This window comes from Lepidochelys kempii, chromosome 2 (genome assembly GCF_965140285.1).
Source record: "Lepidochelys kempii isolate rLepKem1 chromosome 2, rLepKem1.hap1, whole genome shotgun sequence".
Taxonomy (NCBI): Eukaryota; Metazoa; Chordata; order Testudines; family Cheloniidae; genus Lepidochelys; species Lepidochelys kempii.
The window spans coordinates 143637085-143663952 of NC_136381.1; the positions used below are offsets into that span (position 1 = coordinate 143637085).

General features: G+C 40.1%; 1 protein-coding gene across 1 annotated transcript in view; it reads left to right on the forward strand.

Moving 5' to 3' along the window:
- SEMA5A (semaphorin 5A) overlaps positions 1–26868 on the forward strand; it is a 656101-nt gene that overhangs the window by 386960 nt on the left and 242273 nt on the right. The window contains exons 6-7 of the mRNA XM_073332370.2: positions 12139–12237; positions 15316–15529. Coding sequence (XP_073188471.1) covers positions 12139–12237; positions 15316–15529 — 313 coding nt within the window. The remainder of the gene's footprint in view (positions 1–12138; positions 12238–15315; positions 15530–26868) is intronic.

A 26868-nucleotide genomic window follows, 5' to 3' on the forward strand; every position in this document is an offset into this window, starting at 1 on the left:
GTCTAAAAGGGAAAAGGAAACACAATATGACCCATTAGGATTCAGGGTCAACAGCACCAAATTCCAAAATGGTTCCCAGGAGGAAACACCCCTTTCCCTTGTCTCTGCTACAGGGGCTTCTCCAAGACCATCAGGAGTTAAACACATAGTTTTGTCTGGCCGATAGGTCTTATTAGGTACTATATAACCTATTGGTCTTGCCTGGGTGTGGTTGGGGAGTTCAGATTATCTAGGCAATCAACAAGCAAATACTTGAGCAGAGATGGCTGAGAAAGTTGACTGTTCTTAAAACTGTTAATTTCTTTTGTTATAATTGCTGTTGTGTTAAAAATAAAAAGAAAACAATGAGTCTGGGACCGGGGAAGAAGGGGCTTGATGGGGATTCTTTTTCTTTTCTTTTTTTTTTTTTTTGGTGTATTCTGCTAACAGACTAAGCCCATAAAGTGGGGAGCCCTTTTTAATTTTTTGTTGACCAACCACAGGATCTGGTTACAGTGGGAAAATTTGGTCTTTACTTACAGGGCCTATGCTCTATGTGCAAAAGGAGGCTGTGCTGGTGGAGCAGGGAGCTCTTCCTGTGTGGCATGCTCTTTCTTTCCATTCACACCACAGAAGCCCTTCTGTAGGACAGCTGTGAGTTTCCACCTCTACGCAGTTGGACAACAGAGAATGAGGCCAGGGAGCTGGCTTCACTCCTATAACTTCCCTTCTTCTCCCACACTCTGAAATCCAGTGGAGAAAACAAATTAATTACTTCTACCTGAGACTGCTTCCCTCTTCGTTGCCGTGGAACCTGTTTTACCGGAGTAGGGGGATAAGGATTACCAGGGACAACAGGGCAGAAGGACTCGTTTGAGTCATGGTTTCTGTTGGAGCTCTGCAGTCCAGCTGGCAGCAGGGAGCCAGTGGGTTGAGGTAGTAAAACAGAATGTGCACGTTAAGAGGGGGCTCAGGGAAAACCATATTTTTCCTCCTGCCACAATGGAAGAATAAGTGGGAAGACTTCACGATTGAAAATCGTGGCATTTCCTCTCTTATGTAGGTTGTTCCCTCATAGGGAAGAGTGAGACCCAAAAATATTTTGCCCAGAGGACGGGCCACCCTCTGGTATGCCTCTGAAGAATGAATTTACACTCTATTGAGGAATTCCGTTGGTTACTGGATTATGGCTACTGAGATGCTACCTTATTTGCAGAAAAGGAACCTGCATCAAATTTTGCCTACAGACTTTATTGATAATAGATAATCATGCTGAGCTTTGTTAGAAGCCAAGGAAGGAAGAGAGTTGGAGGGGAAAATATATAAGGACATGATCACATATGACAGTTTAATGCACACTTGGCTTCAGAAAGCTGATAGTAGTTACTTAAACTTCATAGAGTTATCGACCTTAAACGGTGCTTAAAATAACTAGTGGATCAAGGAGTGAGCCAAATAAAATGTCATTATGGCCAGCATGTGTTCGCATTTTATAAGCTCCACAGAAGTCCACATGGTTAAAAGGTACTAAATCTGGCCATTCAGGTTGGCACTTGCAGCAGGGATTGTTGTAAAGCAAGGAAATAAATATGAGAGATAAAGGGAGAAAATAGAGCAAAAGATTAAAAATAACCTGCAATGGATTCATTTTTCATTTAATTATTTAAGGCTCTAAGGGCCCAATGCATGAGTGTCTGGGCTCTTCACAAGAGTATTTAAAAACATAAAAATCAAATATAGACATAGCTGAAATGGTAACCTAAAACAATGAATTTGCTACAAAGAGATAAATATCTGCAACCAGATTGCCCTTATGTTGTCAAATTGTTATGAAAATGAAGTAAAAAACCTGGCCAGATAATAGTTGAAACCTTGGCATAAATTTTGTTAGTCTACTTTATATTTTTGTAAAATCAGAGAATGCTTGGTAAACAAATTGTTTTTTTCCCGAAGATTTTTTATAAGGGAGCAGGAAACCAAAATAGTGGGTAAAACATCAGTTGCAGAATAGACCTATGTGAAATAAACCCGTTCAAACAAAACTGCTCTTGAAGTCTGATGAATTCAAAGGCCAACCTTATACCAAACACTGCTATTTCACACAGCAAGCCATTGTAATCCCTTAAAGACATCCAAGACTCCTGAATTTGAACATCTAAGTGATCCCGTATAGTTAAGTTTGTCTCTGAACCCAGCAAACTGACTCTGGAAGGTTCACATGACTCTATAACATAATAGTTTTTCCAATTTTTTTAGCTGTTGCTATTTTTAAAAATATGGGTAAAATAGCTAATTGTAAAGAAAGTGTCCCTTGGTTCATCAAAAGAGAATGTGTTTTTTAATTCTCTCCCAAAGTGTGATTTTTTTTCTTTTAAATATTGGTTAATTTAAATGTGATTCCTTATAAAAATAGCACCAGGATGAATTTGGGCCAGTGTCAAATCTACTTTGATTGCAGAGTGGGTTTATACAAGGGATGGATGTGACCCAAGATCTTTTGCTTACCATGTTGTATTATATGAATCATTGAAAAATTGGCACAAGGATTGAGAGCATAGAAGGAAAGAATCTTGCAAATGTTAAGAATGTCAGTGTTGAAAATGAACATTATTCTTCTTGAACACAGAGTGGGTGCTCAGTGTACAACTAATTTTATCTCAGAGCTATTTCAGCAGGCTGTGGAGTATGAAGAGGAGAGGTGAATAAGTCTAATGGGCTGTAATATCATAGTCCACTTGCTTTTCCTACACTTACATTCCAAGGCTTGCTGGGATAGCAAAAGATGAAAAATCTCCTATTGTTTCTGTACATACCACTCTTGCTAACATACTTTATCAAAAGAAACAAAGATGGCATTCCATTTACCCTGACTAAAAAGCAAAATTTGCAGTAAGGGAAGCATCCAAAGCTTTAACCATCACTTCTAAGAGCTGAAAAGGACCAATAGTACTGCCAAACTGCTCTGTAGTTTATTAATATTCCTGACTTCTGTTTGGTTCAAAGAATATTTTTTTTTAAAAAAGTTTTGGTGAATTTAAGGTAAAGGTATTGTGTGAGGTTTTGGAACTCAGTCTGAATTTTTTTAAAACTTTATTTTTATTGTTTGTATATAAAAAGCACACATAACAAAACAAAACATATAAATACATGCACAAGATGGAAATAGCATATTGTGGCAGAGCTCTGACCTTGTCCCTGTGGGTCCTGCGCTTCCAGGCGGTTTATGCTAGCTTCAGAGGCTCACTGCAACCCTCCACGTAGCCCTTCTCTCTCTAGGATGAGGGATACTGTCTACTGAGCCCTTTTCATCAAGCCAGCAATGGAGGTTGGTGAGAGAATTCCCACAGCTTCTGTTGCTCCTCCGGCCTCATGCCAAAACAGTTTAGCCTCCTGTCCTGACAGGGGCCTGTTTTCCCCTCCCAGGAGGTGCTTCTGTAGTGGTGGGTTGGAGGGAACCCGGGCCCGCCCTCTATTCCGGGTTCCGGCCCAGGGACCCTAATGGTAGCAGCTGTTGGCAGCCAACATTTTACTGCTACAGTTGCTACATTTCCCTGGGCCACTTCCCCACAGCTCTCCTGCTTCTCCCTTCTTCACCCTGATCTTAGGGCTCCCTTACTAATGACTTGAGGATGTCTTCATTAACCAGCCCTTCAGCCACACTTCCTCTTCTCTGGCTCCCCAGCTCCTCTCTGCCTGACTGGAGTGAGCCCTTTTATATTATCAGAGGGGCCTTAATTAGAGTCAGGTGGTCACATTAGCTTAATGGCCTCACCTGACTCTTTGCAGGTTAATTGGAGTCAGGTGTTCTTATTAGCCTGGAGCAGCCCCTGCTCTGGTCAGTCAAAAACAGACAGAAAACTGTTAATCCAGTGCCTTCTGCTACTCTGCTGTACCCAACTGGCCTGGGTCTATCACAATATAAATTAAAAAATTCAATGTTCATGATTTGTAAAACCTGGAAAACAAACAAACAAACAAACAAAACCTCTGGACCTGTATAGGTCATGCAGGGCGTCAGTTATTGAAGTTACTAAATAGATAAATAAGTGAGAACATAACCTATGAGTCATAACCTATGAGTATCGGGGACTAATATATACTAAACTGCAAATGTATGCAATAGTTTCATGTGTGAGCAGATATCCTCATATTTTTTCCAAGTGTTTCTATTAGACAGAGTCATATTTTCCATAAATGCAGAAGTAGAGAGCTCAGGAAACCAGTTAGTGTATCAGGAAAGAATTGCAGATTTCCATTTCTCAAAATAACTCTTTTGGCCACTAAAATAGTTCCTGCAATCAATTTCTTAATGTTAATTGGTAATACCAACTCATCCAGAGCCCTTAAAATACACAAGCTTGGAGAAGGGAAAGATAGCAACACTTAAAGTTTCTGAGAGAGCACTGAATATGGTGTTCCAGAACACATGCATCATTGGACGAGTATAGAGGATTTGTGAAAGGTTGGCAAGTGGCTCTTTGGCAACACACAGTGAATGTTGGAGATGCAATCTTGCCTTAAACAAACATTCTGGAGTCCAACAGTGTCTGTTTAATATCTTGAAAGAATCACAGGGATAAAAACTTGAAGTATCTTTCACATTAAGCCAGATATCCTCCCAGGTTTCTGTTGTGGTAGTAAGGCGAAGTTATTTTCCCCATTTTTCTTTGAGACTGAGGTTGAGATGGTATTCTGAACCATTAAGCAACCTATAAGTAATTTTTACAAGGAGACTTCTGATTCCATATTTCTTTACATGTTTTTCTAGAAGTGAGAGAGTTGCAACACATCAATTGTGCCCTATCCTTGCATGAATCCTTGAACTTTTCCGCTGCATGAAGGAACTGTGAGACAGCGGTAGCTGATATTTTAGACTCGTAAATGAAGGCCAATCTATCATCTTGTATTATATCTCTAATTTTTGTTAGTCCTTTTTCTATCCAAACTTAAGCCTGGAGTTGGCCTTGATCATGGGTTATCTCATAGTAGTACAGGAAGAGAGTTGGTAATATTGGATGCTGTAGTTATCTTAATGCATTGCAGAATGCCCCATGTAGATGCAAAGACTGGAGTTTTCCTTAAGAGTGTGGGTAGCCTCTTAAGATATATAAAAGAATGGCATAGCTAAGGTTGTTTGTTTTGTTTCCAATATCAAACCAGGCCGGTACATATACAGAGCAGTTGGAGGGAAACCATCTTACAATAGGACACATTTGGAATGCTAGATAATATAGATACAATTCTGGCAACCCCATGCTTCCAGTTCCCCAGGATTTTTTAAGGGTCTGGTGTGACAAACAAGGCTGTTTTATATCCCATAGAAATTGCATGATAGGCCTATTTATTCAAGCAAAGAGCAAGGGAGAGGCAATGAAAGGCAATAGGCTAAAGATATAAGTCAATCTTGAGCAGATATTCATGTTGGCTATTTCTCATCTCCCTAGTAAGGATAGACGGAGGAGATGCCAGTTCGCTGTATCCATGGAAATTTCTTTAAATGTATAGCCCATATTTATAGAAAAAAATTGGGACTATTAGGACAAATTTTAATACGCACATACATTATTTCCTTGCATATTTAAAATGGAAAATGCTGAAACTGAGAAGAATGTGGTCTTTTTGTATATATCCATTGCCTGTGATTTATTCCAGTCAATGCGAAAACAAGAGATCTTTCCAAGAACATCAACTATATTTAAGGCTGCAAGTCTGTCACGGAAGTCACGGATTTTATGACTTTCCGGGACCTCCATGACTTCTGCAGCAGCTGGTGCAGCTGGCTCTGGCCCCTGGGCCAACCTCACCAGTTGCTGTTGGGCCAGTCTCAGGCCACCGTACTTCCCTTCCCCGCAGCAGCAGGGATCCCGGGCCACCACCTCCCCTGCCCCCGAGCAGCACTGGCAGGGGTCCCAGGCCACGCGCCGCTGCCTGGCCCTGCCTCCCCAGTAGCGGCAGGGGTTCCGGGCTCTGCACTGTCACCCAGCCCCCCCCCCCCTTCCCCAGCACCCGTGGGGGGTCCCGAGCCATGCGCCACCACCCTTAGCACCCAAGATTTAGTCAGGGATATATAGTACAAGTCATGCACAGGTCACGGGCTGTGAATTTTTGTTTACTGCCCATGACCTGTCCATGACTTTTACCAAAAATAGCCATGACTAAAACGTAGCCTTAACTATATTCAACAATGATAGGATTGATGAGTGTGGATTCTTCAATAGTACAAAAAAGTCATCAGCATACAAACTGATTTTGTATTCTTTTCTGTTTATAGTCACACCCTTCAATGCCTGAGTGTTGACGTATGTACATTGCCAGTGGTTCAAGAGGGACAAAAGGAGGGACAAAGAGGGGACATCCCTGTCATGTCCCTCTTTCTAGTTGAAATGTGGGAGAAATAATTTCATTGGTTGATAGTGAAGTGTTCAAGTTGCAGTGGGGGAGGTTTAGATTGGATATTAGGAAAAACTTTTTCACTAAGAGGGTGGTGAAACACTGGAATGCGTTACCTAGGGAGGTGGTAGAATCTCCTTCCTTAGAGGTTTTTAAGGTCAGGCTTGACAAAGCCCTGGCTGGGATGATTTAACTGGGAATTGGTCCTGCTTTGAGCAGGGGGTTGGACTAGATGACCTTCTGGGGTCCCTTCCAACCCTGATATTCTATGATTCTATGATTCTATGATTCTAAGTGAGAGAAGAGCTGTATAATACACTGACCCAATTCAGGAATATTTGTCCAAATCCAAAGGGTTTTTTAGGACAGCCATTAGATAAATCCATTCAACTTATCAAAGGCTTTCTCTGCATTAGAAGTAAGTCTGTAGAGGCAATATCTGACATCTGAGCTTGCTGGATCAAGTGAGGGATTTTTTTTTCTTGTATTATCAGCCCCCAATTTTCTTTTAATGAAACCAGCCTGATCTATGTGTATGATTAATGGGATGATGGTGTTCAGTGGTGTCACTAAAATGTTTGCAATTATTTTGCAATCTGTGTTCAATACAGATATGAGGTGGAAGTCATCACAGTTGCAACCACCTTTGTTCTTCTTTAATAGTAAAGTAATAAAATCAGTTCTCATGTCACAAGATACGGTTCCATTTTGGAATGTTTCATTGAAGACCTTTGAAAGAATAGAAGATAGCCGATTACAAAATTTGTTGTAGAAATTTGCCAGAAAGCCATCCATCCCCGGGGTCTTGCCGGAATTCATATTTTTTTATAGTCTGTTTGATCTCTTGTGTTAGCTTTGTTCATAAACAACACTTGTTCTGAAGTTCAGGTATTAAAAGGCAGGCCTTCAATGAAATGATAAAACTTATCAGAGTCAAATTGATTGATTTATATAAAGCTTGATAGAATTGTTTAAATGTACTATATCTTTTGGGTCAAGGATGGAGAATAAGGAAGAGATATTACTGTTGCCTAGTTCCATCTTAAGTCTTCTGGCAAGTAGTTTACCTACTTTTTCTCCCCATTCATATCTTTGTTTGATCCTGTGGGATTCAAATTTTACTTGGCTGGATAAGCATTTGTTTTATTTATTTGGCATTGATTAGAGAACATAAGAGGTTTTCATTCTTTTGGGCATTCTTGTGCATTCTCTGCAACTCATCTATTTCCTTGTCCAGAGAGCCTAGTAACTTGATTTTTTCACTCTTCTTTTGGGAAGCATGCTTCATGCATTCTCCCCTCACAATAGCTTTCAGAGGTTCCCAAAAGATGGTATTTGAGATACCTGAGTGCTTATTTTCTTCTATGAAGTTAGAGATCACTGAATCAACTGTAGAGCAAAACTTTGCATCTTTTAGTAGCAGAGTGTTCAGCTTACACCTAGAAGATTTTAATTATGTGTAACCAGCGTCTATGGTAAGTATAATTGGAGCATGATCTGAAATTAATATATTATCAGTAGCTACTTCTAGCCATGCTGGAATCAGTTCTGAAGACGCAAGAAAAAAGTCAATTCTAGACTAAGGTGAATGTACGGAAGAGAAATATGTATAGTCTTGTTCCTTGGGGTGTGTCAGTCTCCATATATTGTTTGTATCAGCTTCATACATCAACAATAAAGGTTAGCTTATTGGGCTTTGAGAGCTGTGCAGATATCTATCTAATGTAGTATTCCAATTGCCTCCCAGTATTACAGGAATGTCTCTTTTATTAGAAAGGATGTCTGCAATATATTTGAAAAATTCAGAATTACCTCCACTTGGAATGTAAATGATTCCAAAAATTAACTTTTTTGAGTTGAAACAGCCTTCAAGAAGAATGTATCTTCCTTTGGGACTGTATATATTGAAAAGTTATACTTTTATGAATTAAAGTGGATGTGCCTCTGTTCTTAGAATTCAATAATTAATGATACTCAGCACCTACCCACATCTTCTTGATTTGATCGGCATTTATTTCTGCTAGAGGAGTTTCCTGCAATAAAGCTACTTGATCTGAGGTGTGTCAGGATTTTAATTCTTTTGGAAGGTTTTTTAAGTCCCCTCACATTCCAGGTCTACACTCTATGAAAATTCATGGCGAAGCTTTAAATGATGTATTAAGACATATAACCTTATTCTAAAGATAGCTATTTCTCTGTGCTATTGTAAAACCACATCTCTAGGATATGGTCTGTATTTATACATATTAGATACTAGTTAGTTTTGAGTTAATGTATATCTTCAGTTGACCCTCTAAGAGTCAGGTATAGAAAAAGATCTATAGTTAAATATCATATGTCTTCCAAAATATATTTGTCATGGAAAACAAACAAAAAAAATTAACAGATTTAAAACAAGCCAGTGGGGGCATGTTCAGATCCCTGAAGGCTTCAGTTCCAACTGCTCCTCCCCTCCCTATATTATGAGTAGTGGAAATAATACTTTAGTCAGTAGATGGTGCTATAAACCCCAGTTTAGGGTTAAATTATTACTCTATGCATTGCAGTGCTATACAGTTGTGATTGCTCAGTTACAAAGTTCAGTCTTGCTGGTTATCTGCTAGGAGTGGGAAGATGGTGTAATTGAAGATTACCATATCTACAAGAATACATAGGAAAACAAGTATGCCTTTTATGGTGATAAAAACATTATGCTATTTTTGGTCAAATTTGGTCTCAATCTTTGAAGTGTCTGCCAAGCTTCAGAGGGAGTTTTGCAAAATCTTGTGGAGCCTGTTAAAGCCATAGTGAAGGTGGATGGGTACTTGATGCTATAGCTGACGTTGCTCTCCCTCAGGATTTACTTATGCCATTGAGTGCAGTCCTCTTTTTGATAAGCTTGGCTAACTCAGGAAAAAGAAATTTTGTGACCTCTGTACATAAGGGTTTCCCCTTTTATGGCAGCATTCTTTAACATTACTTTATCATTGAACTTCAGCAGCTTGAAGATGATGGGTCTGGGCTTATCAGACACCTGTCTTCTAGTACCAGGCATTCAATGAGCCCTTTCAATATCAAATGGGGGTGGCTGAGGGTCCAATTTAAGTATGTCAGGGAGAAGTTTCTGAAGAAAGGTGATACTATCCATCCCCTCCAGACCCTCAGCAGTGCCCAAGTGGTGAAGATTGTTTCTCTAAGATCTGTTTTCTAAGTCATCCTGTTTTTCTTCCAGTTTGTCTAGTCTAAGCTTTAAGGGGGCAGTTTCTACTTTAATTTCACTGCTTTCAATGGCAATCTTTTGTAGCTGATTTTCCAAGTGAGCAATTGGGGATTTTACATCACATACATCTTTAGAGAGGCCATGAATATGTTTTGAGATCGAAATCCAGTCAGTCTGTGAGGAAATCTTTCAGTGTCACAATGTCCTAGGCTAGGTTCTGCTATGGCCTTGAGGATCTCCCCCGTTCATCTGCTTAGGTGATTCAGGCTTGGGTCTTTTGTTGCCCCTCATTTTTTCATTGGAATCCATATTCAACAGTTTGAAGTTTATCCAGAGGATCAATGTAAAATTTTATGGCAGAAATGTATTGCCAATTTGCTAGGAAAGTAATTATTAGAGAAGAATTGATATGTGGTGAGTGAGGTGGTCTGGGACTAGACAACCATCTTCCTCATGAGTACCATGCGACCTCCCCTGTCTGAATCTGAAAGTGTTAGAAAACCTTAAATTTAAGAATTAGAGGATTTTAAAAATTTAATTTTAATTGAATAGTAGGTTACCTGAGAGACTCATGCACTGGGTTTTTGTGGTTTTTTTTGTACTTGGTGTTGAAGAAAAGAGTCCTAAAGGAATACGCTTAAAACTCTTTGCTTAAAACTCTTTGTGTCATGGGTCTAAATAGTTCTGTTCCTTTTGTTTTTTAATCTGTTTAGAGTCTCTTCAATTTACAAAGGCTCATTTTCATGATTTGAGCCAAATAAATAGTGCCCTCACCAACAAGGTGAGGGGACATGGGACGCTGGCCAGTGCCTCTTCTTTTGTAATCCTGTAAGGGCAGGATTCCATGGTGCGGGCTGTTATGGTGACCTCTGACAGGTTTCAGAGTAACAGCCGTGTTAATCTGTATTCGCAAAAAGAAAAGGAGTACTTGTGGCACCTTAGAGACTAACCAATTTATTTGGGCATAAGCTTTCGTGAGCTACAGCTCACTTCATCAGACCTCTGAAGTGCACTTTGCCACTGAGCTCTAATGGCCTCCACCTGCTCTCATTGAAATCAATGGGACACTTTCCATCCTGTGTGCAAGCACGTATTGGGGGCAGGGGGACTGCACTGCGGAAAATGTGTTACACTTTTATAGATGTAGTAAAGGTCAATGGTGAGCATTCTGCCTGCAGCTCACTTCATGGTAATATGGCTTCCTGGCTTTTGCCTGCTTAATAAGCAAAACATAGCCCTGGTAAAGTCACTGCAATTGCAGGGTCTTATGTCAGGCCTGAATTTGGCCCATTGCCTCCAGCCATCACCACTCATGTGGTACAAATCCTTCCTTACCTCTCAGTGTAGCTCAGACACCATATGTCTTAATTTGTCCCTTTTTGAATTCAAAACCATGACTGCTGGATGTGCAACCATACACACAATGCAAGGCAGTGCCACAAATTCTATAGTATACTCCAGTGGGTCCAGATAGCGACCTGTTTTCAAAACATATGCACAACTGCATTTGATGTCACTGTAGCGGAAGCCCAGAAAATGGTGCTTTCTGCAGGATAACAAGGTACCTTTTCAAAGGGTGTGGATTTAGCTGCATGACCTCAGTTAATATCAGGAGTTACATCGCTAAGTCCCAATGTGCTTTAAAACGTTAACCAAAGACCTTGAGAATTAGAAGCAAAATGGAAAGCTGCTTAGCCATTCATTTAAGCCAGAGGTGTCTGTAAACTATTTTCTTACAAGCTATTTTTTTTTGCTTGAGTTTTAGTGAATTTAAGCTGCAGCAGGAGTATTTGTATCTTCTTGATTTACAATTCTAATAGATTTTTAGTATTGCAACAAAAAGCCTTCTGCCAGGTGATACATACCTGAACCAGCCATGAAAGTTTTTGTTGTGTCTTAATTTCTCCAATATCAGAGTCTAATCATCAGAAAAATGTCACACACTGTAATGGAGTTAAAAAAAAAGTAACATAATTCCTCCAGGGTGAGTTTACATGTTATTTGAAGAGATGAAATTTTGGAGGCCATCTTGAGGAACCTTAGTGATTGGAGAAATGTATGTCCTGTGAGTAATTTAATATGCTTCTAATGTCATGCTTTAAAGTAATAGGGCCAAATCCTCACCTGGAGATCTAGCTCATGAGGTATATCTATGGTAGCTTCAACAAACCCAAGCTAGTGACCCACTGACCACCCTCACCCTGTGGCCTGGCCTGTCGTGAGATATAGCATTTGATCTTTTGGGACCGATATTTTTATTCAGGGTGGTGTATATCACATACAAAGTTTAACTGGACTTTTAAAATATCAATTTGGCAGATGCATTCAGTACTGGACAGGTTTATTTGACTCTATTAGGGGCTTTTCTTAAGGACAGAATGGATTCTTATACTATAGTTAGGAATTCAATCTAAGTACTTATTGATTTCTCACTTATCAGGTAAGTTCAAGCATTGCTTATCAGAGTTTTCACATACAGTGACATAGCCCTGATGAATAGTTCAAGTTTTAAATGGCCTCCCTCTCCTTTGCGGCATTGCTGAATACATTGTTTCTTTTCTGCATCACAGGAAGAATGCCAGAACTATATCCGTGTGCTCCTCGTTGGCGGTGACCGGCTCTTCACCTGCGGAACCAATGCTTTCACTCCTGTTTGCACCAATCGGACGGTATGAGTAAACAAATTGATCCCACATGTTCACAGAAATGATGACTATTGCCACTGTGAAACAAAACCGCTGCTATGGGGCTGTGCAGATTGGTAATGGGATATTTCACTTCTAGATTGTTAGCTCAAATACAGCACTAGTCAGTAACTGAAAGTAATCATCTCTCTGATCAGTTGCCTGTGTAAAATGTTGAGATCTCCACAGTGAACAAGCTTCCACATCACAAAAATCACCACCGTATTTGACTTTATTTAGTCCTCTTGTTGGCAGAAAGAGACTGAATCAGCTTTCAAGGCCGAACGCCTCTTATCTGTATAGAGGTACCTTTCAAGTTAGGGATGAGGCAGATTTGCATAGGGAAATTTGCCCTGCTGCTGCTGCTGCCTGCGCTGTGCGTAATCAGAGTAGTTCACACTATAGGGTTGTCAATCTAACAACATTCAATATAAGCAATAAATGTGCATACATTCAAAATTACAAGAAATGAGACAGCTGTAACTGCAATATGCAAATCAAATAAAGATTGGTCAATTAAAAAACTAGACTTCAGGGCCTTGGCCTAAAATCTAAATACCTTTTATTCGCTTTTTTCATATGCTTTTCAAACTTGCCAGAACAATTTCAGATACATGCAGCATGTCTTTAAAAATAAAATAAATTTTTAAAAGGTGTTGTAACTGCCATGTTTGCAGAAGATCAAAAGGGTTTAGTAATTTTTTTCAGCAAGAAAATACTGAGCAAATGCAGTTTTTTGTATTCCAGAACACGTTCACAAGCATGACTGTGATGTGTACTGAACCTTTCCAAATTCATCTTCGGGTTTTGGGAACAAACATGTAACCCTCCTTTCTTCCCTGGGTTACTTGGGATCAGGCAACACTCACCTGTGTGCCTGATGTTGTTGACATTATAGGAGATTCTGAGTATCCCAGTGGTGATGCTGGATAAGTGGGAATCCTCTATCCACCCTCTGCTGTGGTCCCTTTACTCCTAAAGGAAGTTAAAATTGGTGGTGCCTCCACCTGGCTGGCTCCTGTACACACTCAATGGTGTGCCTTGGGAACCTCCAGGAATAAACCCCTTCAAATAGTAATAATAATAACCCGTGGCATGGGTCTAACTCAAATACCAATTATAAATTATATTAAGTATACATCCAATATACTTAAATTAGAGCTAACACTCATTTACTTAACAACTTAAAGAAACAGGGTATAACAGGCTAAGATTAAATGTCACTACTGATTTAAATCCACAGGGGGGGAAGTTGAATAAAATCAATTAACAAATATAGTATACAGTACCATTTACCCCACCCCGGAGTGTACACTCCTCTGGATTTCAGAGTCCGAGACACTTTCGTGGACGCACTGAAGATCTGAAGCTGAAGACAGCGCTCTGTGGGTTCTGTGTATCAGACCAGCCACGGCAACAAACTGCACAACCCCAATGAAGGCTGGAGCTGTCTCCACCAAATGACAGCAGCTCTGGGTCCTGGTTCAATGGGAAGATCACTCTGCCTCTCCTCAGACTCAGTCTCTCTGCAGTGCCCCTTCCCGGGCAAGTACTTTCTCCATTAACAGTGGGGGTTACTCACAGTCTTTCACTGCAGGCCCAGCTCAGTCAGCTCTAGGCACAGCAACAGCCTCTGCCCTGGCTGTAGTGAAGCCACCAACAGCCTCTGATCAAAGCCCCTGCAGACTCTCAGCAGCAGCTCCTGGTATGGACAGAGCTCCACAGCAGCCACCTCACGCCTCTTCCCAAACTGGAGTCTACCACCTGCTCTCCCTGCCGGAGGAAGTCTCTCTTTCTCTTTCTCTCTCTCTCTCTCTCTCTCTCTCTCTAAGGCTAGATTGCTGCACACAGGTTTTTCCCCTGGAACACTCCAAATAAAGTTCAGAGGCCCCTCTAGTAAAGGGTGCCTACGAAACAGATATGATAAGATACAGACATTTAAATATCTTCGTAGAGAGAAAAGAGATTTTAGCATGATTTCAAAGTGTGGTTATGATAAAACCATGAAACTGACATCCCCTTTTTATTTAAGTGATTTTGTTGAATGTTTTCTTGGAATTTTATGCCTCAATATATTTCACAATATAGCAATACACAAGAGATGAGATACACAGCCAAATTTCAAATGTATTACGTTTAACAGGGTGTCCAAAATCCACCTTTGCGTGCATAAATCAGGATTTAAGTACATAAAATGGAGGGTCACAAAAACTTGGTGTGTGCATCCCATTGTGTAAAATTTGGATATCTAATGAATGTCATTGTGGGCCAAAAAAAGTAAAGAAAGGCTGATGCAGCTATGTACAGATAGATTTAGCTAAGATGATAATATATATGACGCTGATTTCTGATTGGTGTCAGCAACAAACCTCCAAATTTTTGGAAATGTTATTCTGCTATTTTTAACACAGACACAATTTATGGATTTAAAAGATGTCAACAAGAAAATTATTGATTAAGGATAGATCAAAGGGAGAGATAGAGAGAGAATGCATCAAGGATTAATTAAAATTAGAATAAACATCAAAATAGCAAAAAGAAAAGGAGTATGTGGCACCTTAGAGACTAACAAATTTATCTGAGCATAAGCTTTCGTGCGCTACAACTCACTTCACTGCACTCACTAAATGTATCCGATGAAGTGAGCTGTAGCTCACGAAAGCTTATGCTCAAATAAATTTGTTAGTCTCTAAAGTGCCACAAGTACTCCTTTTCTTTTTGCGAATACAGACTAACATGGTTTCTACTCTGAAACGTATCAAAATAGCACTGGCTGGAATATGGTGACCTTTTATTGGTGTTTTGTTTTGTTTGTTTAAGTATAATTCTTAATTAATTAATGTAAATGTTTTCCTCACTGTGTTTCTTTGAATTTGGAAGATAAAAAGACCAGAAGGGCATTATATTTCTAACATGGGCCTGGAAAAAAGGTGTTAAAGAAGTGTGCTTGGCACTGTGTTATGGTAACATGAGACATTTTCTGAGCTTATGGTATTTTTCTTCACTGATGGTGTGGTTTGTCTCATCTTGTAATGCTTATGTAATTTTTTTTGTCTTTTCCAGTTAAGCAACCTGACAGAGATACATGATCAGATCAGTGGCATGGCTCGCTGTCCTTACAGTCCCCAACACAATTCCACAGCTCTTCTCACTTCCAGTGGGGAGTTATATGCTGCTACAGCCATGGATTTCCCAGGAAGGGATCCTGCCATTTATCGCAGTCTGGGGGCTCTTCCTCCTCTCCGCACTGCACAATACAATTCCAAGTGGCTCAATGGTAAGTATTGACAAGCCTCAGTGCTTTTGTTTTTGTTGTACCCCATTTTCCCCTTATCTACATTCTTCAAAGCCTGTCCTTTGAGTATGCATGGTTTTGAAATGCTTTTTACTTTAAAAATTGTTTCAAAGCTTTCCAGTCTTTGGAATGTGACACAAAGCAAAGTCCATACATAATGTAGATAACTGTACCTTGATGCAGGACTTTGTGGGTCATAATTTTAAAGGGGTCAACCTGTCTCTGATTTATGCACATACAACAGTGTGTACAATATTTGTGACCTACTTGCATATAGTGACAGAACAAGGAGTAATGGTTGACAGAACAGGGAGTAATGGTCTCAAGTTGCAGTGGGGGAGGTTTAGGTTGGATATTAGGAAAAACTTTTTCACTAGAAAGATGGTGAAGCACTGGAATGGGTTACCTAGGGAGGTGGTGGAATCTCCTTCCTTTGAGGTTTTTAAGGTCAGGCTTGACAAAGCCCTGGCTGGGATGGTTTAGTTGGGAATTGGTCCTTCTTTGAGCAGGGTGTTGGACTAGATGACTCCCTGAGGTCCCTTCCAACCCTGAGATTCTATGATATGCAATCAGTATGCACACAAATGATTATGCTTCCATTCCAGCAAAACACTTAGGCAGAGGATGGCCACTCATTCATCCCCAGAATATCGGACATTCCAGTACTTCTGGGAATGGCATGGGCCTACCCTCACCTGTGTGACTCCATCCACACCAGTGTGACGTCACTCCACATGGGAGCTGCCCTTTTGAAGAGTGCACCAGCAGGGGCAGGGCAATGCACTCTTCAAAATGGCACCTCCACATCTGGAGCTGGACAAAATCGTGGCCGGTTTTTGTCTCAGTACTGGATAGGAGACAAACCTTAGAAAAGCAGAACTGTCCAACTTAAAACCAGACAAATGGCCTGCCTACTTAGGCACATGATTAACTTTAAGCATGTGAGTAGTCCCATTAGCTTCAAGGCCTATATGTGCAAGATGTATAAGAGAAAATATAAATGCCATATTTTGAAATTTCAGCCCCAAAGGGACATTGTGCATCAGGGTAGAAATAATTCTTACTTTAAAGAGTTGACATTGTTCTTTTAATTAACTGATCCTTGTAAAGTAAAACTGAACAAATTATATAAATGGGAGAATGCTTTGTTTAACTGTTGGTTCACTTTTCATACTTTCCACTCTTTAAGTCATGATGTATGAGTTCTGGGTGCTTATCCAAACCACTTTGGTCTCGAAATCTAGATGTAGGAGCACTGGATGTATGATATTCTCAGTATACCAGGTAAATGAGGCAGTAGCAAAGTATGCATGTTTTCTGTAATAAATTTATATGAAACTTGCTTGATGAAAATATTTATGAAAAGTATTGTTACTGCCTCTGAGTCTCTGTATGCCACTTTTAACATCTCTGTACTGATGCTTTTTACAAAGATTAGTTCTGAAAATAACCGGAGTCTCGGTCTGCCATTCAGCATACTGGCCTAAAAATTATATTTCAGTAAATATTTGTTTTGGTTATTAAATACTTAAATGTTTTTCCATTGCTCTGTGTGATTTTTACAATAGTTTAAAAATGTATCTGTTAAATTATCATAGAGGCATCTATAATGAACTGACCAAAGACTCGTACAATTTTACTCTTGTAGCAAGTAATACACAGAAGGAATCAGAGAAGGGTGAAAATGCCTAAGAACTATTTTCTGTGCTTATGCAGATATGAAACAGCCAAGTAGACCTTATTTGAACCATTAAACCATTTCTCATGCATAGACCTGGCAAACTTCCCACTGTGTGAGCAGTCCAACAGTTTGAAAGCCAAATTTTAGTCTAGAGTGAATGTTTACAGCAGTTACAAATACATGAAAATAGATATAGAGAAGACCTTTAAGTCTAGAGACTTTCTGACAGCACTATACTTCTGTGTATGTGTTTAATGTTTAAATTATTGTGAGATGAAACATAAATATAGCAGCAGTTTGCAGAAATGTAGAAACTTGATCATAAACAACATATACATGTCTGTACTGGCAGACATAGAGATAAACTGTGTAGTGTTTCTCAGGTGTGCTTACATAGGAATGCTCAGTCTGCCAACTGTAGTAGCCTGTCTTGATGTTCTTCTCTTGAATAGTTGGAAAAGCAGAAGCAAAAAGTAAACAATTAGAATAAATTGAATGCTTCTGGCTCTCTTGGTATGGCCTTGTCTTGACAAGCAAAAAGGGTGTGTTTTTCAATTATGTTTGCTTAATTGAGTTAGTTTAACAGGATTGATGGAAAATCTCATTAAGCTACAGACTAACAAATTTGAAGCTGTTTATAGCTTAAAGAGGAAGACTAGACTACAATATGGCCAACTACTGCAGCTAATAAATTCACTTTCCTAGGAAATTTTACTTTGTCACAAATGATAATCAGCTGATAAGGACTTCCTGCTGGGAGAATCAGTTAAATGGTTGCTTTCACGAGGCTTTCACAATCTATTCATTTATTTAAAAAAAAAAGTTTCAAGTGTTTCTAAAAAAAAAGTCCCCTGTAATGTAATATAATTGCAAATATCTACGAAACCCTCCTTGGGGCTTGTCTATGCTAGGAAGATGCATCTTGTTATAACTTGTGTCAAGTAACACAACACTGACCACAATTCTGCAATCAGGTGCACTTGTTTAAGTCTCGAAATGTGTGTGTTCCCCTGCGAATTTTCTCAAGTGTAAAGTTAAGCACATGCATAAGTTTTTACAGGTTCAGGAACCTAGGGTTAACCATGACTAGTTGACATGATTTTAAATATGACAGCACTTGTATAAAATGTGTTGAACATTTTGTATTACCGTGTGTGTTAGCACATATAGCCCAATGAATTTTCCCAGAGCAGACAAGCCTTTAGAGAAAGCCTGGGAAAATTAATGAGCTTTGCAATATGCCCTCAATGTCAGCAGGTTTCAGAATATAAAGTGTGAAAGATATGCATGGTATGATTCTGATCTCATTTTACATCAGTGTAAATAAAGCAACTCCATTGACATTCATAGTTATAGCAGTGCAAAATTGGCATGAGAGGAGAGACAGGCCCTCTGTGTGTGTGTGATACTCTCATTTACTCAGTATTTATCTACATACCTAAGGTGTTACAACTACTCACTTAACTAGGACGCCACTGTGGCAAAAAAAATATCCTTATTACCAGGCTTTCATGTTAACCGTATACAGTCTGTATTGTATCCAAAGGACAAAATAAAATCTGTTCCCTAAAATTATACCCGTTAATCAGATTGACTTTATTAACATTTTCTCTACTAACTAGCTTCAACTCTACCTATTAACTCTCTGTTGAGGCCCACACTTCAGCATCAAAGCTTTTATCTGTTTGGATTTAAGTCTTATCATCAGAACACAGATTTTAGCTTTAAGAAAAAATATAAGAATTATAATTAGGGTTTGTTGAAAGCAAATCTAATAAAAAGTTGGAAGCAAAGTTTTACCTAACTGAGGTGAGGGGAGGGAGGTGGGAGCACCTTAGGGAGCATCAAGTGTCAAGGTACTGGTAAATTCATCTTGTGTTATGTCTATCTGCCTGCCCACACATAACTCAGCCAGTAAATCACACTAGCTTTGCAGCACTGGAGCACAGTGGAGACTTTCAGTTCCTACAATGAGAGAGTGGAATGTATCTACAGCAAGAAAACTATGGCAGTCTGACTAATTGGAAAGGAGGCTTCCTATCAAATATTAGTTATGCAACAGTTGTATAGAGTTACTACACTTTTATTGTGTGTGCATGCACGTTCACATATGTGTGAACCAGCAGCATTGCAGTAGGAAAAGATTTCTCTGGTGCCTGATGGTTCAGACATGGACGAGATACTTTTATCTAACATGGTGGATTTGCTGCTCTGCAGATCATGATGGGTCTTTGCTGTGAGATCTTGCCAATATCCTAAAATTCAGTTGGCTGGGCTAGAATCATAGAATCATAGACTTTAAGGTCAGAAGGGACCATTATGATCGTCTAGTCCGACCTCCTGCACAACGCAGGCCACAGAATCTCACCCACCCACTCCTGTAACAAACCTCTAACCTATGTCTGAGCTACTGAAGTCCTCAAATCGTGGTTTAAAGACTTCAAGATGTAGAGAATCCTCCAGCAAGTGACCGGTGCCCCACGCTGCAAAGGAAGGCAAAAACCCCCCCGGGCCTCTGCCAATCTGCCCTGGAGGAAAATTCCTTCCCAACCTCAAATATGGTGGAGAGCTAAACCCTGAGCATGTGGGCAAGACTCACCAGCCAGACACCCAGGAAAGAATTCTCTGTAGTAACTCAGATCCCACCCCATCTAACATCCCACCACAGGCCACTGGGCATACCTACCGCTAATAGTTGAAGATCAATTAATTGCCAAAATTAGGCTATCCCATCATATCATCCCTTCCATAAACGTATCAAGCTTAGTCTTGAAGCCAGTTATGTCTTTTGCCTCCACTGCTTCCCTTGGAAGGCTGTTCCAGAACTTTACTCCTCTGATGGTTAGAAACCTTCATCTAATTTCAAGTCTAAACTTCCTGATGGTCAGTTTATATCCATTTTTTCTTGTGTCCACATTGGTACTGAGCTTAAATAATTCTTCTCCCTCCGTGGTATTTATCCCTCTGATATATTTACAGAGAGCAATCATATCTCCCCTCAGCCTTCTTTTGGTTAGGCTAAACAAGCCAAGCTCTTTGAATTTCCTTTCATAAGACAGGTTTTCCATTCCTCGGATCATTCTAATAGCCCTTCTCTGTACCTGTTCCAGTTTGAATTCATCCTCATGGCAGACCAGAACTGCACACAATATTCCATATGAGGTCTCACCAATGCCTTGTATAATGGTACTAACACCTCCTTATCTCTACTGGAAATACCTCACCTGATGCATCCCAAGACTGCATTAGGTTTTTTGACGGCCATATCACATTGGCGGCTCATAGTGATCCTGTGATCAACCAATACTCCGAGGTCCTTCTCCTCCTCTGTTACTTCCCAGTGATGCGTACCCAGTTTATAACAGAAATTTTTGTTATTAATCCCTAAATGCATGACCTTGAACTTTTCACTATTAAATTACATCCTATTACTCTAGTTTACAAGGTCATCCAGATCTTCCTGTATGATATCCCGGTCCTTCTCTGTATTGGCAATACCTCCCAGCTTTGTGTCATCCGCAAACTTTATTAGCACATTCCCACTTTTTGTGCCAAGGTCAGTAATAAAAAGATTAAATAAGATTGGTCCCAAAACCGATCCTTGAGGAACTCCACTAGTAACTGCTTCCAGCCCGACAATTCACCTTTCAGTGTGAAGCGCTGTCGTCTCCCCTTTAACCAGTTCCTTATCCACCTTTCAATTTTCATATTGATCCCCGTCTTTTCCAATTTAGCTAATAATTCCCCATGTGGAACCGTATCAAATGCATTACTGAAATCAAGGTAAATTAGATCCACTGCATTTGCTTTGTCTAAAAAATCTGTTACCTTCTCAAAGAAGGAGATCAGGTTGGTTTGACACGATCTACCTTTTGTAAAACGCTGTTATATTTTGTTCCAATTACCATTGATCTCAATGTCCTTAACTACTTTCTCCTTCAAATTTTTTTTCCAACTCTGAGATGCTTGCTCATCTAGCTTGTCTACAACTCCTGCCTATGAATTTTTTCTCCTTTCTTGGGATGCAGGCTTTTGATAGTTTCTGCAACTTTGACTTGAAGTAATTCCAGGTCTCCTCTGCCTTTAGATCCACAAGTTCTTCAGTCCAATCCACTTCCCTAACTAATTTCCTTAATTTTTTTAAAGTTAGCTCTTTTGAAATCAAAAACTCTAGTCACAGATCTATATTTGTTTATCCTTCCATTTAGTTTGAACTGAATTAGCTCATGATCACTTGAACCAAGGTTGTCCCCTACAACTATTTCTTCTATGAGATACTCACTACTCACCAAAACCAAATCTAAAATGGCATCCCCGCTTGTTGGTTCAGCAACTAGTTGGTGAAGGAATCCATCAGCTATCGCATCCAGGAAAATCTGACCCCTATTATTATTACTAGCACTTGTCCTCCAGTCTATATCTGAGAAGTTAAAGTCTCCCATGATCACACAATTCCCATTAGTATTTACTTCATTAAAAACATTAGAGAGGTCTCTATCCATATCCAGATCGGATCCTGGCCGTCTACAGCACACCCCAAGCACTATCCCAGGGGAGGCTCTCATACCTTTCTTCCCTAATGTGATTTTTGCCCAGATAGACTCTGTCTTATCCATTCCATTACTTCTTATTTCTTTACAGTCTACCTCATCATGGATATACAATGCTACTCCACCACCACCTTTGCCTTTATTTCTGTCTTTCCTAAACAGGAAATAAGATAACTGTAGAGGGGTGGACCTCATTCCTTTTAATGGTTAGTTGGCTTTTTTCTGAACAAATTCAGAGGTTTGAGAAGCCTCCAGTCAGGCTGAAGAGAGCTGCCTGCATTGGCATGTCACATATTTGAGCAGAATACCTTTACCACTCCCTCTTACTTACTGTGGAGGTTCTTGACATTGGAAGATCTGTAGTTCCATCATGGAAAAAATCCTTCACCTAATTTTCAATTTCAAAGGTCCTGCTGTCAATGGGGCTGCTGAAAGTACAGTGAGAAGGGAAAATATAGTTTCTCCTATGTTGAGGATGTGGCAGACTGGATCCTATATTCTATGATGAGATTACGTCTATTGGAATTCCAAATACCAAGAAAGGGAATAAGTATAAGAGGAGTGTCCATCTCTACATCTGTCTTCCCATTCATTAGAGTATTGCTACAGATGTGTATATTTGTTACCAGTCTCCTTGCATAGGAGATTTGATGGGTTTCAAAATAACCCAGCTAGAGGGAACACCCAGGTATGCAAATTTTCTATCATGTTTACAAAGCATCATTATTCACAGTCCTTCTATGTCGGCGGAAGGAAAAGAAATCTTCTGATTTAATTTAGAGCTACACTTGGTATAATGACATGGCTATGTTGAGTCTAGGTGACATCAGCAGATGAATGTGTGGCACAGTAACTTTTCTTTGATACTGTTATGAAATAAAATAATAGAAACATTGACATTTTGTTTATCACACATCTAGCCTAAGTTATAGACACTTTGTTTAATTTAAAATAAACATCCACAAAATGTTTTTTTTAAATATCCAGTCATTCAGTTCTTCATTTATTAGGCTTCCTCTCCAGAACATAAAGTTGGTAATAACCTTGATACTCGTGCCTTTTAGGGAGCTTGTAGACTGGTAGAGAACTTTACAAAAACTTTAAGAAATTCAGCAAATGGTATAATATAATACCTTGTAACCCTTGTGGTTTCCAGACCCAGGTGAGTTGTTCATAGTATGTCTCTTCAATCATTGTCTCAGCGGCAGTGGGAATTACACCCCCAGCTCAAAGTGAAAACAATACCACCAGTCTTTCCTTTCGAAAAAAAGCAATGTAATAAAGAGTGTGTTGCTAATCTGCAGCTGGTGTGCTGCTTAAATATAACACAAAGCCTTATCACATTCAGGCTGGCCTACAATAATGTGCTCCTAATGGGCTTGCCTTGAAACTGATCACAGGGCATGTCTACACTTACTGGTAGATTGGCTCTGCTGCAATGGATGCAGCAAGTGCCGGTTTAGTGGATCTGATGAAGACACGCTAAATCAATGGGAAAACGCTCTCCCATCGATTTGTGTACTCCAGCTCCCCAAGAAGCATAAGGGAAGTCGACAGGAGATGCTCTCCCATCGACAAGCACAGTGTAGCCACTGCACTAAGTGGATCTAACTACGTCAACTTCAGTTACATTTTTCACATAACTGAAGTTGCATAAGTTAGACCGATTTACCACGGTAGTGTAGACCAGCCCAGGTGCAATAGAAGTAGAACTTATGCTTGCTTGCCTTTTAGAATAGAAGCAAAAGAGCTGGTTATGGTTGCCCTCCACAGACTGCACTGGGTTCCAATATGACAGGGGTTCTCAAACTGGGGGTCGGGACCCTTCAGGGGGTCGCGAGGTCACGAGCTGTCAGCCTCCACCCCAAACCCCACTTTGTCTCCAGCTTTTATAATGGTGTTATATATATTAAAAAGTGTTTTTAATTTACAAGGTGGGGGTCGCACTCAGAGGGTTGCTATGTGAAAGGGGTCATTAGTACAAAAGTTTGAGAACTACTGAAATATGACAAAGGATTTCAGGCAGAATTTTAATATTAATATATAAACTCCATTATCTAGGTCTTACATACCTATGGAATTCCTCTCCTGCCCAACATCTACAGTCAGTAGGGACATTTCTCTTTCAGTTTTCCTCCCAGACAGGTTCTGCACATATACCTCATTATCATGCTGTAACGTCTGCCTGTACATTTGGCAAAGAAGGGGGCAAAAAGGTCAAAGATAAGTCATGTTTTAAATGCCTGCTAACTCTCCCTTTCCACTCTATCATTTTGTGTAACATTGGGAACTGAGCCCTTATTTTGGTTAAGTGGTTCACCTTTGGCAACAATCAGTTTCTCCTGTGCCAGGCTCCTTTGCCTTTTGTGATTATGTATTTGGGTTGCTTGGTTCTCTTTGACTAGTTCAAAATACATTGTACTTGTTTTTATGACACTGAGACATGATAGGTGCCATTTCAATGTTTTAAATAAGTAAACAAATCTATTCCAAGTGTCTAGCTACATTGTCAGTAGACAGACAAATGACAGTTAATAAGTGATCTGATATACTGTGCAGCTCCCAAAAGGCACAAAACCATAATGCACATTGAATCATAGAATCATAGAATCATAGAATATCAGGGTTGGAAGGGACCCCAGAAGGTCATCTAGTCCAACCCCCTGCTCAAAGCAGGACCAATTCCCAGTTAAATCATCCCAGCCAGGGCTTTGTCAAGCCTGACCTTAAAAACCTCTAAGGAAGGAGATTCTACCACCTCCCTAGGTAACGCATTCCAGTGTTTCACCACCCTCTTAGTGAAAAAGTTTTTCCTAATATCCAATCTAAACCTCCCCCACTGCAACTTGAGACCATTACTCCTCGTTCTGTCATCTGCTACCATTGAGAACAGTCTAGAGCCATCCTCTTTGGAACCCCCTTTCAGGTAGTTGAAAGCAGCTATCAAATCCCCCCTCATTCTTCTCTTCTGCAGACTAAACAATCCCAGCTCCCTCAGCCTCTCCTCATAACTCATGTGTTCCAGTCCCCTAATCATTTTTGTTGCCCTTCGCTGGACTCTCTCCAATTTATCCACATCCTTCTTGAAGTGTGGGGCCCAAAACTGGACACAGTACTCCAGATGAGGCCTCACCAATGTCGAATAGAGGGGAACGATCACGTCCCTCGATCTGCTCGCTATGCCCCTACTTATACATCCCAAAATGTCATTGGCCTTCTTGGCAACAAGGGCACACTGCTGACTCATATCCAGCTTCTCGTCCACTGTCACCCCTAGGTCCTTTTCTGCAGAACTGCTGCCTAGCCATTCGGTCCCTAGTCTGTAGCTGTGCATTGGGTTCTTCCGTCCTAAGTGCAGGACCCTGCACTTATCCTTATTGAACCTCATCAGATTCCTTTTGGCCCAATCTTCCAATTGGTCTAGGTCCTTCTGTATCCTATCCCTCCCCTCCAGCGTATCTACCACTCCTCCCAGTTTAGTATCATCCGCAAATTTGCTGAGAGTGCAATCCACACCATCCTCCAGATCATTTATGAAGATATTGAATAAAACCGGCCCCAGGACCGACCCTTGGGGCACTCCACTTGATACCGGCTGCCAACTAGACATGGAGCCATTGATCACTACCCGTTGAGCCCGACAATTTAGCCAGCTTTCTACCCACCTTATAGTGCATTCATCCAGCCCATACTTCCTTAACTTGCTGACAAGAATACTATGGGAGACCGTGTCAAAAGCTTTGCTAAAGTCAAGAAACAATACATCCACTGCTTTCCCTTCATCCACAGAACCAGTAATCTCATCATAAAAGGCGATTAGATTAGTCAGGCATGACCTTCCCTTGGTGAATCCATGCTGGCTGTTCCTGATCACTTTCCTCTCATGCAAGTGCTTCAGGATTGATTCTTTGAGGACCTGCTCCATGATTTTACCAGGGACTGAGGTGAGGCTGACTGGCCTGTAGTTCCCAGGATCTTCCTTCTTCCCTTTTTTAAAGATTGGCACTACATTAGCCTTTTTCCAGTCATCCGGGACTTCCCCGGTTCGCCACGAGTTTTCAAAGATAATGGCCAGTGGCTCTGCAATCACAGCCGCCAATTCCTTCAGCACTCTCGGATGCAACTCATCCGGCCCCATGGACTTGTGCACGTCCAGCTTTTCTAAATAGTCCCTAACCGCCTCTATCTCCACAGAGGGCTGGCCATCTCTTCCGCATTTTGTGATGCCCAGCGCAGCAGTCTGGGAGCTGACCTTGTTAGTGAAAACAGAGGCATTGGAAAACAGAAAACATTGGAGAGACTTCCAGCTGTGAAAAGTACAGGAGGGTTTGGCTTGTTCTGCTCTGTTGGCAGACAAAATATTGTGGCATTTCCATACCACTATGTACATTTGCTGCATTAAATATATATACGTATTTGGTTTGGGAGACTTGTGCAAGACTCTTAAAATAGTTATTTTGAGATCCTTGTTGGCATATCTAACATGAGAAGCTTCTCTAACTAGAATAAATACCTTCAATGTTTCTAAGCTGCTGTTGGTAAAAATTCCCCAGTGGTGTACTGAGGAGAGGTGTACAATATATAGTACAGGTCTTAACCTGCTATAATTATTGTTTGGCAGTGTTCTCTACATTCTGGAAATAACTGGTATTGCAATTTGGACATGTGGGGAGAAAATATGAGCTAAGAGCAAAGATTAATCCTTTCATTCATGCTGATAAATATTAATGTATATGGTTATAATAATTCAAGATCATCCTTCAGTTTTTAATAAAAAGGACAATGTTACCTAAACAAATATTTTCTTACCAAGAAGTAGTCTATATAATTCAGGAACACAGTATTCTTGGGGTTATTGCAATTTTTACTCTTGCTTACAGATCTCAGATCTGAGGACAAATATACAAAGCATCCTGCATATACTGCCAGTTGTCAATGGTTTTGCAAAAAGACTAATTATTTCTGTTTGGTTATATCATCTTCTTTTTTTTGTTTTGGTAAGTAAAATGTAGTTTTTACTACTGGCAATGTGCATTTTTTTTCTTTTAGAATTTGGCAGAAAACTGTAAAAGAAAATGCAAATGGCATTC